Here is a 17,262-nt window from a genome sequence, read left to right on the forward strand (position 1 = left end):
CTCCCCCGAGTCCATTCCTTGTCTGCTGAGGAAGTCTGCTTCCCAGTTGTCCACACCCGGAATGTGGATTGCCGAGAGTACCGACCTCGTATCTTCCGCCCAGTGGAGGATATGTGCCACTTCTCTCATCGCTTGGGTACTGCAGGTCCCGCCTTGGTAATTCACATATACCACCGCCGTGGCATTGTCTGACTGTATCCTGATATGAGAGGCTGCCAGCAAGTAATGAAAGGCTCTCAGTGCCAGGAAGATGGCCCGAATTTCCAGGATATTGATGGGCAAGGTCGCTTCCACTGGTGACCACTTGCCTTGTGCCCTGTGATGTAGGTGCACTGCACCCCAACCTGTCAGGCTTGCATTGGTGGTCAGGCCCTTCCATTGACCTGAGAGAAAGGATTTTCCCCTTGCAAGCGAAGTTGGCTTGAGCCACCAGTGTAGGGACCTCCTGGTCGACGATATCAGCCGGAACTCCCTGTCGAGGGAGAAGGGGTTCCTGTCCCAAGACTTGAGGATGGCTAGTTGAAGAGGCCTGAGGTGAAACTGGGCAAATGGTACCGCCTCCATCGCTGCTGCCATCCTTCCGAGGACTCTCATGGCAAACCGGAAAGATCGGGGAGGATTGCGGAGGAGTATGCGAACTCCCAGACGGAGAGCCAGTGCCTAGTCCCTGGGAAGGAGCACCAGACCCCTGGAGGTGTCGAATAGCATCCCTAGGAAGGTCAGGGACTGACTCAGGGTAGTCGATGACTTTTGTAATTTGACTAACCAGCCCAGTCGACTCAGTGTCGATTGTGATTGAGACGCTGACTTCGCAGTCCTTGAAGGTGGAAGCCTTGATGAGATCGTCCAGGTATGGAACGACTACAATGCCTCTGGAGTGTAGAACGTCCATGGTGGTTGCCATGATTTTGGTAAATGTCCTGGGAGCCGTGGTGAGTCCAAACGGGAGAGTCACGAACTGGTAGTGGTCCTGGTTGATCGTGAACCTGAGAAATCTTTGATGGGCGGGAGCAATTGGTATATGCAGGTATGCGTCTTGTATGTCTATGGTGGCGAGATATTCTCCCTGCTCCATGATGGACCGAAGGGACTCCATGCGAAAATGACGGACCCATACATATTTGTTGAGTTGTTTTAGGTCTAGTATGGGCCGGACGCTGCCTACTTTCTTGTGGACTATGAATAGATTGGAGTAGAACCCTCGGAAGCGTTCGGTCGTGGGAACCAGTACTACGACTCCTGCTTAAAGGAGAGAGGAGACCGCCTGGTGAAAGGCACAAGCCTTGTCTGGTGGTTTTGGTGGAACAGAGAGGAAGAACCTGTTCGGTGGACTGGAAGTGTACTCTATCTTGTATCCGGAAGACACTATTTCCCTGACCCACCTGTCTTCTGTAATAGGCAGCCAGACTTGCTGAAAGAGTAGAAGTCGTCCGCCTACTGGTGGGGTGTCTTCCGGAGTTCGGGAGTCATGATGAAGCGAAATTCTGAGGTTTTCCTCCTTTGGGCTTCGCCTGGCCTGCTTTCGACTACCAGGTCCTGTCCGGCCTCTGCGCCACCTTTGGGTTGTCCCTGCGTGGAGAGCGGGTACGATTTTGTGCTGGGCGCGAGGCTGACCAGCCTGAAGAATTCCGAAAGGATCGGAATCGTGTTTGGTTACGCCGTTTAAACGTGCGTTTAGTTTTGAGTTGAGGGAGAGAGGTTCTCTTACCCCCAGTGGCGTTGGATACCATTGTGTCCAACTTTTCACCGAAAAGCCGTCCACTGCAGTACGGGAAATGCGTGAGGGATTTCTCTGAGGCCGCATCCGCTTTCCATTCCAGCAGCCAGAGGATACGCTGAATTGTGATTGCGTTTGATGCTATCCCCGCATCACCTCTTGCGGAGTCAAGGGCTGCATGAAGCATGTAATCTGCTACTACTGCTATTTGAACCGCATGGTCCGACAGCTCAGGATTTGAAGTTTGAAGGCCATCTTGCAATGTTTTGGCCCAAGCCAGAATGGCCTTGGCTGCCCAAACTGAAGCGAAAGCGGGGGCCAGGGAGGCCCCTGCCTCTTCAAACACTGAGCGAGCCATGCGTTATACCTGTCGGTCTGCTGCGTCCCGGAGGGTTGAGCTATCTGGCAGTGAGAGGAGGGTCTGTGCTGCTAGTCTAGAGACTGGGGGGTCCACTTCGGGTGGATCTGTCCACTGTTTGGTGTCCTTTTGTGGGAAGGGGTACCTAGCTTCTAAATATTTACGATTGGTGAATTTTTTATCAGGCTGTGCAAACTGCTTGGTAAGGATCGTTTGAAATTCCGAGTGGTTAGTGAAAACCTTAGGTGGTTTCAGAACACCTTCAAAGCAAATCTTGTGTTCTGGGACTTCCGGGGTTGGATCAGAAATGTCCAGCACCCGATGGATGGAAGAGATTATGTCCTCAACTAGCGCTGTGTTGCTAGGGGGACAAGGGACCAGAGACCTCTCTGTCTCATTGTCTGAGTCGGAGTCACAGATGCCTTCCGAATCCTGCGTATCGCTCAGGTGTTCCCTGGTGGGTGAGCTGGGGCGGAGGTCTTTTTGCGGAGATCTGCGTTGTCTGTCTCTGGAAGGGGACGGTCTAGGCGACGTGGGACCACGGTGTCTCTCCCTGGAGGGGGATGACCGTGTGCTATGGGATGACACAGAGGAACGCGACGTGTGGGTCCGCTTACGTCTGGGAGAGCCAGAAACGGCCTGTCCCCTGGGTGGAGCTGTCCCTTTGCTGGGTAACACTCATAGGCGAGACATGACCCTGCAAAGCCTGGAGTAATGTGGAGGTCAGGTTATCTATGGACTGTGTCATAGACTGTGACATCTGGGTAGCCCATTCCGGCGTGGTAGAGGTCGCTGAAGCAATGATAGGGGCTTCCTGGGGCTCTGACCCAGTATTTTGGATACAATCCTTGCAGTGTGGGTACGTGCTGCCACTGGGGAGAGTGGCTTTGCAGGCTGTGCAGAAAGCATAAAAACAGTCCTGCCTGGTTCTTTTCCTTGAGCCCGGCATAGTGCACAAAGGCTGGCTAGCAGAGGTCTGTACAGGGGTGACTACGCAGGGGAGCTATAGGAAAACCTTGTAGGTAATATGGATTCACAGCCGAGTAAAGAGAGCCCGGCTGTGATCTTACCCCACCAGTGTGCCCCTAGGTCCAGCGCTGACAATTCACAGTCCTGTGCCCCCCGGAGACTGCTGGCGTTGCTGCTGCTGTATGGGACAGCGTCTGCTGCAGCGAAGATAGCTGCCGAGGAGATGAGAAGAAGGGGGCGGAGAGCTGAGAAAGAGCGCGCAGAGATGCGAAAAAACGCGCCCTTTCTGCCTCGATCCGCCCCTTCTATGACACTGTGGAGTGTCATATTTGTCGGCCAGGGGGCGGAGAGGAGGCGGCGGCGGCGACCTCAGCTAGGCCGAAGCCGCAGCCTAAATTAGATTTCTATGCCCAGGAAGGGCTCCAGGCTGGCGCGGTAGTCCGGGGAGGGGTCAGATTTTTACCGGACCCCCCGGATTGAAAGGCAGGCTAGCGTTGGGGCCACAACCTGAAGCGGGGCCCTGTGGTGGGTTCCCCTGCAGTGCTGTAGACTAATGCTGCGGCAGACACAGAGGCGCATAGAGCCCTGTGTCTGCATGTGCTATGCCTGCCTGCACTCCCCCCGGCCCCGACAGGAGCCCGCAGCTGGCTGGGGTCCCTGGATGCTGCGTAGGTTGCCATGGACAGACCCTACCTGCGGCGTCTCAACCTAATACCCCCAGAGGAAGGGTGCTGCTGTCACCGTCAGGGGGCTTCTTCCTCGCCTCGACCTCAACCCAAGACCAAAAGGAATTGGGGAAGGAGGGGGGTCACAACTTCGAACCAGCCCCCGCAGGACTGGGGAGGAGCGACATGGGGAACCTCCATCTCAACTTCAACTGGGCACCCCATAATAGGGGGCCGAGGAAGGAGCCATGCCGGGAGTCTCACTGAGGAAACCCACTTTTCTTCATCTGTCATCCGAAGAAAAAAACGGAAAAAAAGAAAAATACTTTAGGTGTGCCTCCTTGCGACACCAAGCAAAAACTGGAGAAGGCTGACGCCGTCCAGGGGTATATACTGCAGAGGAGGACTCCTAGTTAATCTTTTTCAGATTATGCATAGTGTCGCCTCCTAGTGGACAGCAGCATAACACCCATGGTTCTGTGTCCCCCAATGAGGCAACAGAGTAATCAAACCTACACACACCGTACTTTTCGGACTATAAGATTCACTGGACCATAAGACGCACATAGGTTTTAGAGGACGAAAAAAAAAAACTGAAGCAAAATATGTGGTCAATTCTGTACTTAATATCCCCTATCCTGGTAAATATGGTCCCTTCAACCCCATCCTGATACACATGGCCCCCTCATCCCCATGCTGATATGCATGGCCCCCTCATCCCCATGCTGATATGCATGGCCCCCTTATCCCCATGCTGATATGCATGGCCCCCTTATCCCCATGCTGATATGCATGGCCCCCTTATCCCCATGCTGATATGCATGGCCCCCTTATCCCCATGCTGATATGCATGGCCCCCTTATCCCTATCCTGATACGCATGGCCCTCATCCTTAGCCTGGTAGGAATGGTCCACCCTCATCTCTATCCTGGTAGGAATGGTCCCCTTAATTCTTATCCTGGCAGGAATGATCACCCTCATCCCTATGCCGGTATGCAGGGTCCCCATCTCGTCCAAGTATGCATGGCCCCATTCTTACCCTGGTATGATTGACCTCCATTCCAGTCCTGGTATGCATGGTCCCATCCTTATCCTGGTATGATTGGCTCCCATCCCGGTCCTGGTATGATTGGCTCCCATCCCGGTCCTGGTATGTGTGGCTCCCATCCCGGTCCTGGTATGCGTGGAACCATCCCGGTCCTGGTATGCGTGGAACCATCCCGGTCCTGGTATGCGTGGAACCATTCCGGTCCTGGTATGCGTGGAACCATCCCGGTCCTGGTATGCGTGGAACCAACCCAGTCCTGGTATGGGTGGAACCAACCCAGTCCTGGTATGGGTGGAACCAACCCAGTCCTGGTATGGGTGGAACCAACCCAGTCCTGGTATGGGTGGAACCAACCCAGTCCTGGTATGGGTGGAACCAACCCAGTCCTGGTATGGGTGGAACCAACCCAGTCCTGGTATGCATGGCCCCAACCCAGTCCTGGTATGTATGGCCCCAACCCAGTCCTGGTATGTATAGCCCCAACCCAGTCCTGGTATGTATAGCCCCAACCCAGTCCTGGTATGCATGGCCCCATCCTTATCCTGGTATGCATTGTCCAATCATTATCCTGGTATGCAATATCCCAACCCTATCCTGGTATGATTAGCTCCATCCCTTCTCATGTACAGCACCATGGAATTAATGTCGCTATATAAATAAAATAATAATAATCACTATCTTGGTATGAATGGAACCATCCTTTTTCTTGTATGATTGGCCCCATCCCAGTCCTGGTATGCATGGTCCCATCCTTATTCTGGTATGATTGGCCCCACCCCCATATTGATATGCATGGTCCCATCAGAAAAGATTTGAAAAAAAAAAAACACCATTACACTTACCTTAATCCGCTCCCTCGCAGTGTCCTGCTCCATTGCCAGCAGCTGTGCAGTGACAGCCCGAGCCTTCCTGCTGCTATTCATTTCTCTTAAGTATAGGCACATGTGACCGCCGATAGCAGCATGAAGCCGTTGGCTAAGGCTAGTTTCACACTAGCGTATAAACGACGCGCGCACGGCGCCGCTAAGCCACGCCCCCTGCCGGCTCCCTGCCCGCCCCTTCCTGTTATCGCCTCCTCCGAGCGCAGAGGGCTGCATGCGTTATGCGCACCCTATCTTTAGCATAGGGTGCGCAGGCCGTGCGCAACTATGAATATAGCGTGCGCTGCGCATTTTTGAATGTGCGCCGTGCGCGCCAAAATGCAACATGCTGCGTTCGGCGCGCACGGCGCACCTCCAAAAATGCGCAGCGCACGCTATATTCATAGTTGCGCACGGCCTGCGCACCCTATGCTAGTGTGAAACTAGCCTAACACTGCGCGCTACTGAAGAGCAATGAATACTCCCTACTCTCTGCAATGAACAGGACCAGTGAGTATTTCGGCAGCTATGCTCTGCTTGTGAGCAGCGCATGACGTCCCTGCCATGCACTGCTTACAAACATTAAGCAGCTGCAGGCAATGGAGCAGGACACTGCAAGGGAGCGGAGGAAGGCAAGTGTAATGGTTTTTTTTTTTTTTTATCTTTTCTGATGGGGTCATGCATACCAGGAACGGGATGGGGCCAAATCATACCAGAATATAAGGATGAGACCAATCATACCAGGATGCCAAAAAGAAATGAATATTCATTGCCCTCCCCGCCCATGGGCGTGGAATGCAGTGAATATTTATTTCTCTTTAGCAGCGGGCACAGGAGTTAGCCGCAGCACCAGCTCCTGCCTCTGTGACCCGCTGCTCTGCCAAAACCGCTCCCCCACCTCCTCACCACAGCTAGAGCCACTACATCCATACTTTAAGACGCACCCCCATTTTCCTCCTTATTTTGGGAGCAAAAAAAGTGTGTCTTAATAGTCCGGGAAAAACGGTATTTGGTATCGCCACCTTCAGAATCACCCAATCAATATAACATTTTTTTTTACCCGATTGCTAAACGGCGTAGCGAGAAAAAAATTCAATATGCCAGAATTACATTTTTTTGATTGCCGCAACATTGCAATAAAATGCAATAACGGGCAATCAAATCCACGATCGTATCCACACCAAAATGGTATCATTAAAATCTTCAGCTTGTCGCGCAAAAAATAAGCTCTTAACTAGCACCAGATAACAAAAATTGGAGACGCTACAGGTCTCAGAAAAATGGCACCATTTTAATTTTAACTTTTTTTACCAAAAGTTTGGATTTTTTTTTGACTACTTAAATAAAAAAAGAACCTAGACATGTTTGGTGTCTATTAACTCGCAATGACCTGGAGAATCATTATAGCAGGTCAGTTTTTTGCAATTTCGCCGCACTTGGATTCTTTTTCCTGTTTTCCAGTACTTGATAAGTTGAAACCAATGGTGTCGTTCTAAAGTACAACTTGTCCAGCAAATCACAAGCCCTCCCATGGCCATTTTGACCAAAAAATATATTAAAAAAAAAAGTGATGGCTCTGGGAGGAAGGGGAGCAAAAAACAAAATCGCAAAAACGAAAATACCTCCGGTCATGAAGGGGTTAATTTCGCTTCTTGTAGCCGCTCTACTATACATCTTGCTAAAGGATACATGAAAACATTACTTTGTGATCACTATTACCCAAGTGACCCCCAACCTGTATACTTCATATGCAGTCTGGCCTTTTGGTCACTGTTGTGAACACGTTTGACCTGGCTTCTGAGTTTTGGCTCCCTCTGGTGGTTGCAGCGGGTAATGAAGTTGGTCTAGCTGACACAGGTCATTCACCTGAAGATGATTGGAAGTCAGGTATTACTGACTGGGAAGATTTAAGTGAGCAACCCTCCCTCAATTGTTGCTGGCGATTTCATTTCTTCCTGTGCACTTTGGAAGTCTGTCTCCTGGATTGGACCTGCATTTTTCAGATAAGTCACTTGTTTTTGCCTTACTCTGCGCTGGACCCCGCTTTAAATTCTTCAGCTCATGTCAGTTTGTTCAGTGTTTCAGGTCTCCTGGTGTGTCAGTGTCTTTTGTTTTGCTTCCAGTTCACACCAGAATTCTGATCTAGTGGGGGAGAGTGTTATGAACGAGTCACCGTAGGAGGCAAAAACAGAAATGCTAGCTAAGTCCAGAAAACCAGAGAAGTTGGCAGCTATCGGATTGCAGACCCCTGAACCTATCAACAACAACTAGCAGTAGCCGTGGGGGGTTCCTACGGTGCCCTAGACCCCTCGATCACAGCCGTAGAACTACATAGCCTAAAGACAGAAAGGGAAATCTAAACTGCCCCAGAGCAGACCCCAAAGCAATAGGCAGCCCCCAACATATAATGACGGTGAAGCAAGAAGAAAAAACACTAACACAGATAGAAAGATAGACTGAGCAAATGATGGGGCCCAAGCTAACTAGATAGGACAGGATAGAAAAGCTGCTGTCTGCAATCCGCCAAAAACCTTATCTAAACAAGAGCCAACAGACTGACAGGGAAAAAGGCCCTGAAGACGCTAGGCTTCAAAAGACTATGTCAGTACTCAGGTATTTTCTGAAGACAGAGCAAAAAGACACAAAGGAATTCAGCTCACCCCAGCAGGGAATGGCAGAATCCAGAAAAGCAAGGCAAAATAAAACCAAAACACAAATGCAAAAAGCAAGGCAGAAAACTTAGCTTTAGAGGAGCAGGAATCAGACTGGTCTCCTAGAATCCCTCAGAGAAATCACCAGCGAGGCAGAAGGGCGTCGGCTGCCTTATATCCAGTCAGCAATTCCCGTCACCCAGTCATCCTCTACCAGCTCAGGTGTTTGGTAATCAGCCTCACTACCTTCCTTCACCAAAAGAGGGAGTTCATCAGTCCTCAATGGTGAAGGAGAAAATGAACTCATAACAGGAGAGGTCATGTGGCCTCAGTATTTTTGCATATCAGACGTGCTGGATTTTTCTTAGGGTTTTTTGCGTGATTGCAGACAGTATTCTTTCCTGTCCTGTTCTATCCAGACAGTTTGGGCCCCATCATTTGCTTACGCTATTTTCTGCCTGAGTTTGTGCTTTATCTTATCTCACCGGCAATATATGTTTGGGGGCTGTCTATTCCTTTGGGGTTCTACTCCAGTGCAGTTTAGCTTTTCCCTTTCTTTCTTTAGGCTTAGTTAACTCTTTGGCAGTGCCAAGGTGTCTAGGGCATCGTAGGTACGTCCCACGGCTAATTCTAGTTGTGTTGTCAGTTCAGGGGTCTGCAGTCCGCTTAGTTACCACCTTTCTCGTGTTCTGGTTGTCTACCCTATGCCCCGGCTACCCTCCTCAGTTACAGTCATAACAGGTCACTATTCGGTCCAGAAGTGCCCCCCTTCTTGTTGGATCTTGCACCAGTTGTGAAAAGTTCATGATCTTTCATTGTCAAAAACCTGTTTCCTTTGCTGGACCTAAAAGCTTCTGCCCCCCATTTATATCAGGGTAGTTGAAGTCCCCCATAATAATGACTTCTCCTCGATTTGCTGCCTCATCTATTTGCTTTATGAAAATATTTTTGCCCATCTGCCACTTCCATTATATGTGGAGATTTATAACAAACCCGATCAGTATTTTATTATTCTTTCTACATTGTCATTAGCCTCACATATGTTATAACACAGGAGGGATTTTAGGGACAATTTTACATATAAACATACTCCTCCCTCTTGCCTGTTTGTAAGGTTATTCCTGAACAGACTTTAGCCCTGTTCATTAAAAGCCCAGTCACAGCTCTCTTTCAGCTATGTCTCTGTTATCCCCTCCATATCAAAATTTTCTTTAAACAATATTAATTCTCATTCCTCCATCTTGTTGGCGAGGCTTCTGGTATTCGTGTCTATGCACTATAGGTATCTCTCGTACCTCTATTTCTATTGTCTGTCCTAACCCCTAACCCCATACCAACTCGGGTCTCTTCATCAGGCATAGAATAACACAAAACGATTTCCTATGTAGTTTGCCAGATCACCTCCTTTACACATTGTCATCACATAGCTTTCCTGTCCGAATGATAGCAATAAAAAAAGGTCCGTAAAATCAAACCGTTGTAATAAGACATTGTGAAATTACTGATCTAATGTGTACCAATCTTTAATGGTTCTCCTTTCTATGTTATGCCCCCTGAAAAGAGCTGTAGATCTGTGAGGTTACAGGTACTAAAACCCACACTGACTGCAGAAAACCGTGGAATAGTGTGCATCAGACGTTGTCCCTGCCCACCCCCTTACCAAATCTTGTGTAGTGTATAAGGAGAGACCTGGCAGTCATTGTCAGTGGGCGGAGAGAGGCTATCTAGGACCAACCCTTTCGACTAGTCTCTCATGCAGCTTGATCCACATTGGCTTTAAAGAATTTTTTTTTCCCCAGAGTCAACCACATAAGACTGAAATCATGCAGCCTGTGTCTAATACCTGCTGTCTAAGGATCAGGCAGCATGTCTGCTGTTAGGTTGCCTTTAAAGGAACCAGTCACAACCCCAATAGCTATCAATTTGCAGTTACGGGGTTAATCTGCAAGTTCTAAAGCTGCAAGGCTGCCGCAAGGAAAACACAGCTATCAGAAGGAAATTAACTCTGTCATAGAGGTGTGCCGGTGCTCAGTATACAGTGAGTGGCAGCTGTAAGCACACCCCGGCAGTGACTGACAGCTAACTGCAGAGTATCAGCCCAGTGCCGGCTGTCACTCAATGTCCCAGAGTGGGAAAGTTCATTTACCCCCAGTAGCCAGGTTTTCAGTGTGGAAAATCTTCAGACCCTTTTAAATTTTTCACTCAGTTTCATTGCAGCTATTTGGTAAATTGAAAAAAAAAAGTTCATTTTTTTCTCATTAATGTACACTCTGCACCCCACCTTGATGGAAAAAAAAAAAAAAAGAAATGTAGAAAATTTTGCAAATTTAGTAAGAAAGAAAAAAACAAAACATCACCTCATATTTAAGTCACATGCCGTCCATTTCCTTGTGATCCTCCTTGAGATGATTCTACTCTTTCATTGGAGTCCAGCTGTGTTTAATTAAACGGATAGGACTTGATTTGGAAAGGCACACACCTGTCTATATAAGACCTCACAATGCATGTCAGACCAAATGAGAATCATGAGGTCAAAATGAACTGGCCAAGGAGTTCAGAGACAGAATTGTGGAAAGGCACAGACCTGGCCAAGGTTACAAAAGAATTTCTGCAGTACTCAAGGTTCCTAAGAGCACGGTGGCCTCCATTATCCTTAACCCCTTAAGCCCCAAGGGTGGTTTGCATGTTCATGACCGGGCCAATTTTTACAATTCTGACCACTGTCCCTTTATGAGGTTATAACTCTGAAACGCTTCCATGGATCCCGGTGATTCTGACACTGTTTTCTCGTGACATATTGTACTTCATGTTAGTGGAAAAATTTCATTCATATAACTTGCGTTTATTTGTGAAAAAAACGGAAATTTGGCGAAAATTTTGAAAATTTCGCAATTCTCCAAATTTGAATTTTTATGCCCTTAAATCACAGAGATACGGCACACAAAAAACTTAATAAATAACATTTCCCACATGTTTACTTTACATCAACACAATTTTGGAACCAAAATTGTTTCTTGTTAGGAAGTTATAAGGGTTAAAAATTGACCAGCGATTTCTCATTTTTGCAACGCCATTTTATTTTTACGGACCACATCACATTTGAAGCCACTTTGCAGGGTCTATATGATAGAAAATACCCAAAAGTGACACCATTCTAAAAACTGCACCCCTTAAGGTGCTCAAAACCACATTCAAGAAGTTTATTAACCCTTTAGGTGTGTCACATGAATTTTTTTAATATTTAAAAAAAAAAGAACATTTAACTTTTTTTCACAAAAAAAATAATTCAAGTTCAGTTTTTTTTATTTTACCAAGGGTAACAGGAGAAATTGGACTGCAAAAGTTATTGTGCAATTTGTCCGGAGTACGCTGATACCTGATATGTGGGGCCCCCCCGACCACTGTTTCGGCGCATGGCAGAGCTCAGAAGGGAAGGAGCGCCGTTTGACCTTTTCAATGCAAAATTGGCTGGAATTCAGATCGGACGCCATATCGCGTTTGGAGAGCCCCTGATGTACCTAAACAGTGGAAACCCCCCACAAGTCACCCCATTTTGGAAACTAGACCCCCCAAGGAACTTATCTAGATGTGTGGTGAGAACTTTGAACCCACAAGGGCTTCACAGAAGTTTATAACGTACAGCGGTACAATTAAAAAATCATATTTTTTCCACAAAAATGATCTTTTCACCCCAATTTTTATTTTTCCAAGGCTAACAGGACCCTAAAAGTTATTGTGCAATTTGTCCTGAGTACGCTGATACCCCATATGTGGGTGTAAAGGACTATTTGGGTGCATGGCAGAGCTCGGAAGGGAAGCAGCGCCATTTGATGTTTTTGGCTGGAATTGAGATTGGACACCATGTCGCGATTGGAAAACCCCTGATGTACCAAAACAGTGGAAACCCCCCACAAATGATACCATTTTGGAAACTAGACACCCCAAGGAACTTATCTAGATGTGTGGTGAGCACTTTGAACCCCCCAGTGCTTCACAGAAGTTTATAACGCCCGGGCGTGAAAATAAAAAAATCATATTTTTTCCACAAACATGTTCTTTTAGTCACCAATTTTTTTTATTTTCCCAAGGGTACAAGGAGAAATTGGACCCCAAAAGTTGTTGTCCAATTTGTCCTGAGTAAGCTGACGCCCCATATGTGGGAGAAAACTACTGTATGGGCACACGTCGGGGCTCGGAAGGGAAGTAGTGACGTTTTGGAATGCAGACTTTGATGGATTGGTCTGCGGGTGTCATGTGCGTTTGGAGAGCCCCTGATGTACCTAAACTATTGAAACTCCCCACAAGTGACCCCATTTTGGAAACTAGACCTCCCACGGAACTTATCTAGATGTGTGGTGAGCACTTTGAACCCCCCAAGTGCTTCATAGAAGTTTATAACGCCTGGGCGTGAAAATAAAAAAATCATTTTTTTCCACAAAAATGATACTTTTGCCCCCAATTTTTTATTTTCCTAAGGGTAACAGGAGAAATTAGACCCCAAAAGTTGTTTTGCAATTTGTCCTGAGTATGCTGATACCCTATATGTGGGGGTAAAACACTGTTTGGGCACATGGCAGAGCTTGGAAGGGAAGGAGCACCATTTGACTTTTTCAACGCAGAATTGGCTGGAATTGAGATCAGACACCATGTTGCATTTGCAGAGCACCTGATGTGCCCAAACAGTGGAAACCCCCCCCAATTATAACTCCACCCTAACCCCAACACACCCCTGACCCTAATCTCAGCCCTAACCCTAATGGGAAAATGGAAATAAATACATTTTTTTTAATTTTATTATTTTTCCCTAACTAAGGGGGTGATAACGGGGGGTTTGATTTACAATTTATGGAGGTTTTATGTTTGGCAGCTGTCACAAGCTAAGAGACGCTTTTTATTGTAAAATAGTTTTTGCATCACCACATATTGAGAGCTATAATTTTTCCGTATTTTGACCCACCGAGTCATGTGAGGTCTTATTTTTTGCGGGACGAGTTGACTTTTCTTATTGGTACCATTTTCGGGCACGTGACATTTTTTTGATCGCTTTTTATTCCGATTTTTGGGACGCAGAATGAACAAAAACCAGCGTTTCATGAATTTCTTTTGGGGGGGTGCATTTACACCGTTCCGCGTGCGGTAAAATTGATAAAGCGGTTTTATTCTTCGGGTCAGTACGGTTACAGCGATACCTCATTTAGGTCGTTTTTTTATATTTTGTCGGTTTTATGCAATGAAAACTATTTTATATAAAAATAATTATTTTTGCATCGCTTTATTCTGCGAGCTATAACTTTTTTATTTTTTTGCGGATGACGCTGTATGGCGGCTTGTTTTTTGCGGGACAAGCTGACGTTTTCAGCGGTACCATGGATATTTATATGCATCTTTTTGATCGCGCGTTATTGCACTTTTTGTTCGGTGGTATGATAATAAATCATTTTTTGCTTCGTTTTTATTTTTATTTTTTAAGGGGTTCGTTAAAGGGGTTAACTAATGGGACTGTTTTATAGGGCGGGTCGTTACGGACGCGGCGATACCAAATATGTGTACTTTTATTATTTTTGATTTTATTTTATTTTCCAAAAAATGAATTTATTGGGGAATATTTTATTTTTTTTTTTTACAATTTTATTTAGCGATTTTTTTAAAATTATTTTTACACTTTTTTTTATTTTTTTTAACTTTATTACATTGTCCCAGGTGGGACATCACTGTCCTGTGACAGATCGCCGATCTGTCACATCACAGATCACTGTGACAGATCAGCGATCTGTCACAGGCACTGCTGCAGACTTCCTCATGCCTGCGCTTTGCAGGCAGTGAGGAAGTCAGCTCCCTACAGGCCCCCGAAGGTCCCCGTCGCCATCTTGGATCCGGGGGCCTGTAGGGAAAGAGCCCCCCCCGCAGCAGCGCTGCACATTGCGCTGCCGTGGGGGGCTCAGGGAAGCACCGAGGGAGCCCCCTCCCTGCCGATGCTTCCCTTTAACCCCCGGTACACCGCGATCGTGTTTGATCGCGGTGTACAAGGGGTTAACGTGTCGGGGCGGTCCGTGACCGCCCCTGACACATTGTGCCGGGTGTCATCTGTGATAATCAGCTGACACCCGGCCGCGATCCGCGGCACTCACCACGTGAGCGCAGCTGATCGCTATGACGTACTATCCCGTCCCTGGGAATTAAATCCCAGGGCACATGGACGGGATAGTACGTCTGATGGCAGAAAGGGGTTAAATGGAAGAAGTTTGGGACCACCAAAAGCCTTCCTAGACCTGGTCGTCCAGCCAAACTGAGCAATTGTGGGAGAAGGGCCTTGCTGAGAGGTAAAGAAGAACCCCAAGATCACTGTGGCTGAGCTCCACAGATGCAGCAGGGAGATGGGAGAAAGTTCCACAAGGTCAACTATCACTGCAGCCCTCCACCAGTCAGGCCTTTATGGCAGAGTGGCCCAATGGAAGCCTCTCCTCAGAGCAAGACATATGAAAGCCCGAAAAGAGTTTGCTAAAAATCACATGAAGGACTCCCAGACTATGAGAAATAAGATTCTGTGGTCTGATGAGAAGATAGACCTTTTTGGTGATAATTCCAAGTGGTATGTGTGGAGAAAACCAGGCACTGCTCATCACCTGCCCAATACATTCCCAACAGTGAAACATGGTGGCGGCGGCAGCATCATGCTATGGGGGTGTTTCTCAGCTGCAGGGACAGGATGACTGGTTGCAATTGAGAGAGACATGAATACGGCCAAGTACAGAGATATCCTATATGAAAACCTCTTCCAGAGTGCTCTGGACCTCAGACTTGGCCGAAGGTTCACCTTCCAACAAGATAATTACTCTAAGTACACAGCTAAAATAACAAAGGAGTGGCTTCGGAACAACTCTGTGACCATTCTTGACTGGCCCAGCCAGAGCCCTGACCTAAACCTAATCAAGCATTTCTGGAGACACCCGAAAATGACTGTCCATCCAACGTTCACCATCCAACCTGACGGAACTGTCGAGGATCTGCAAGGAAGAATGGCAGAGGATACCCAAATTCAGGTGTGAAAAACTTGTTGCATCATTTTCAAGAAGATTCATGGCTGTAATTGCTCAGTATTGAGTAGAAGCACTCTTTTGAGCTAAGGGTCTGAATACTTATGACCATGTGATATTTCGGTTTTTCTTTTTTAATTGCAAAAATTTCTACATTTATGTTTTTTTATGTCAAGATGGGGTGCAGAGTGTACATTAATGAGAAAAAAAATGAACTTTTTTTGAATTTGCCAAATGGCTGCAATGAAAGAGTGAAAAATGTAAAAAGGGTGTAAATACTTTCTATACCCACTGTACCAACAGAATAACCGAAAAGTCACATCCAACAAAAACAAGTAGGTTCTTACCAGGGACTAACACAGGCACTAGGGGCATTGCAGGATTGTGCGCTGGAGCTGCTGAATAGGACACAAAGCCTTTGGTGGTTTAATACGCTGAGGCAGTCAATCTGGAAACAAATAATTAAATCTCAGAATTAGATGAAGCTCATTCCTTTGTATTGCATGTTTTTCTTATAATCTATGGACAAAAATCATTTTAAACATTTCTGCAATTTACAAAGGTCTCCTTCCTTTACACTTTCCTCTTGGTTGGACATATCCTGAGATTTGTGCAGCGAGATGACAAACTGTGGAAACAGACGAGTCTGTGATATTCTCTTGTACATTGTATATACTATATACTGTATGTGGGATTTGTCCCACCCAGTAGTTGGGATGCGAACTGAAAGGACATTTAATTTAATATTGTGATCACATATAAAATTTGTATCTTGAGAAACTGGATTTAGGAAAAGTACTGGAGGACTCATCTGTACATCCTTGCTCACTTACAATACTCATGATTTAGACATTGAGATTTTTTTAACGGTAAAAAAATTAGCAAAAAAGTTAATGAAAACATTTAAAATAATAATAAAACACAATGTACGAATGATATCCATTTTTAAAAGCACAGTCATTTTAACTAATTGCTGGAAATTTCTGTTTCATTATTGCACACATCACATCTCCTCTGGGACCCGCTCCTGCAATGTCTGCTTCTGTTATCAGGCAAGTACGCACAATGCAGGTGGCGCTGGTGATAGAGGCAACGTCGTAGGCAGAAACTTTGGGCGGCATACAACCATGGAGAATGGTGTGGCTGGGACTTGCAGTTCCATCCAGTCTAGCAGTAAGGGAGTGTGGGCTGTCCAGCTCTAACAATCGTCTCCCTTCTATGGCCAATGGAACACTATGGCACCCTAATTAACGCCCAAATTACTGCTGGGAGCTGCCAGATACAACTTTTCTGCTGTGGTTTACTTCAGCTATCAGCACATATTATTCAGTGATCATCCGGATTCAGCACTTGATGATTGTGTCCTAATCTGTACTTTCTGTTACTCCCCACATTTGTTTGACCATCCTAGCTTCAGACTCAGTCCCAGCAGCCATTTCGAGAAAGCAACACAGGGGACCCAATTTGAGTCCAGATCCCTGTGCAGGGAGTTCTTTTCCCCGGAACCTGTGAGACAGAGTGGCTAGGGCCAAGGCTGACCGAGGTAGCCTTTTGGTGCCAATGGCCTCTGACAGACGTAAAAACACATAATTCAATACAGCGTTATAAACGGTCTAACAGAAATGCACACATAGTGTTCCAGATCTGGAGGTTCCATTACCCAAATACACTTGTGCACCTTAGGTTTTATTTCTTTTTTAAATTTCCTTGCTTGATAGGAATGACAAATCAAGTTTTATTCCATCTGGCCCACTAGCTAAACCAACAAGAGTAATAAAGAAAGGAAAGAGTAAACCTGGGGGGTAAAGACACTGAAGAAAAGGACTTTGTCTCCCAGGGAACACAATGTTTAATAGAAAATGAAAAGACTTTAGAGTCTAAAACAAATTACACAAGCAGATTTTTGGCCATCCAAATCAATGAATGATGAAATAACAAGGTTTTTAATACCTGCCAATGT

At 46.5% G+C, this 17,262-nt stretch overlaps 1 protein-coding gene across 3 annotated transcripts in view; it reads right to left on the minus strand.

Moving 5' to 3' along the window:
* PIKFYVE (phosphoinositide kinase, FYVE-type zinc finger containing) overlaps window positions 1-17,262 on the minus strand; it is a 603,254-nt gene that overhangs the window by 354,037 nt on the left and 231,955 nt on the right. For all 3 annotated transcript variants that reach the window (XM_073558214.1, XM_073558213.1, XM_073558215.1), the window contains one exon: window positions 15,650-15,750. In XM_073558214.1, coding sequence (XP_073414315.1) covers window positions 15,650-15,750 — 101 coding nt within the window. The remainder of the gene's footprint in view (window positions 1-15,649; window positions 15,751-17,262) is intronic.

Source organism: Dendrobates tinctorius, unplaced genomic scaffold (assembly GCF_039654945.1).
Source record: "Dendrobates tinctorius isolate UK_male_01 unplaced genomic scaffold, ASM3965494v1 ptg000254l, whole genome shotgun sequence".
NCBI classification, from domain to species: Eukaryota; Metazoa; Chordata; class Amphibia; order Anura; family Dendrobatidae; genus Dendrobates; species Dendrobates tinctorius.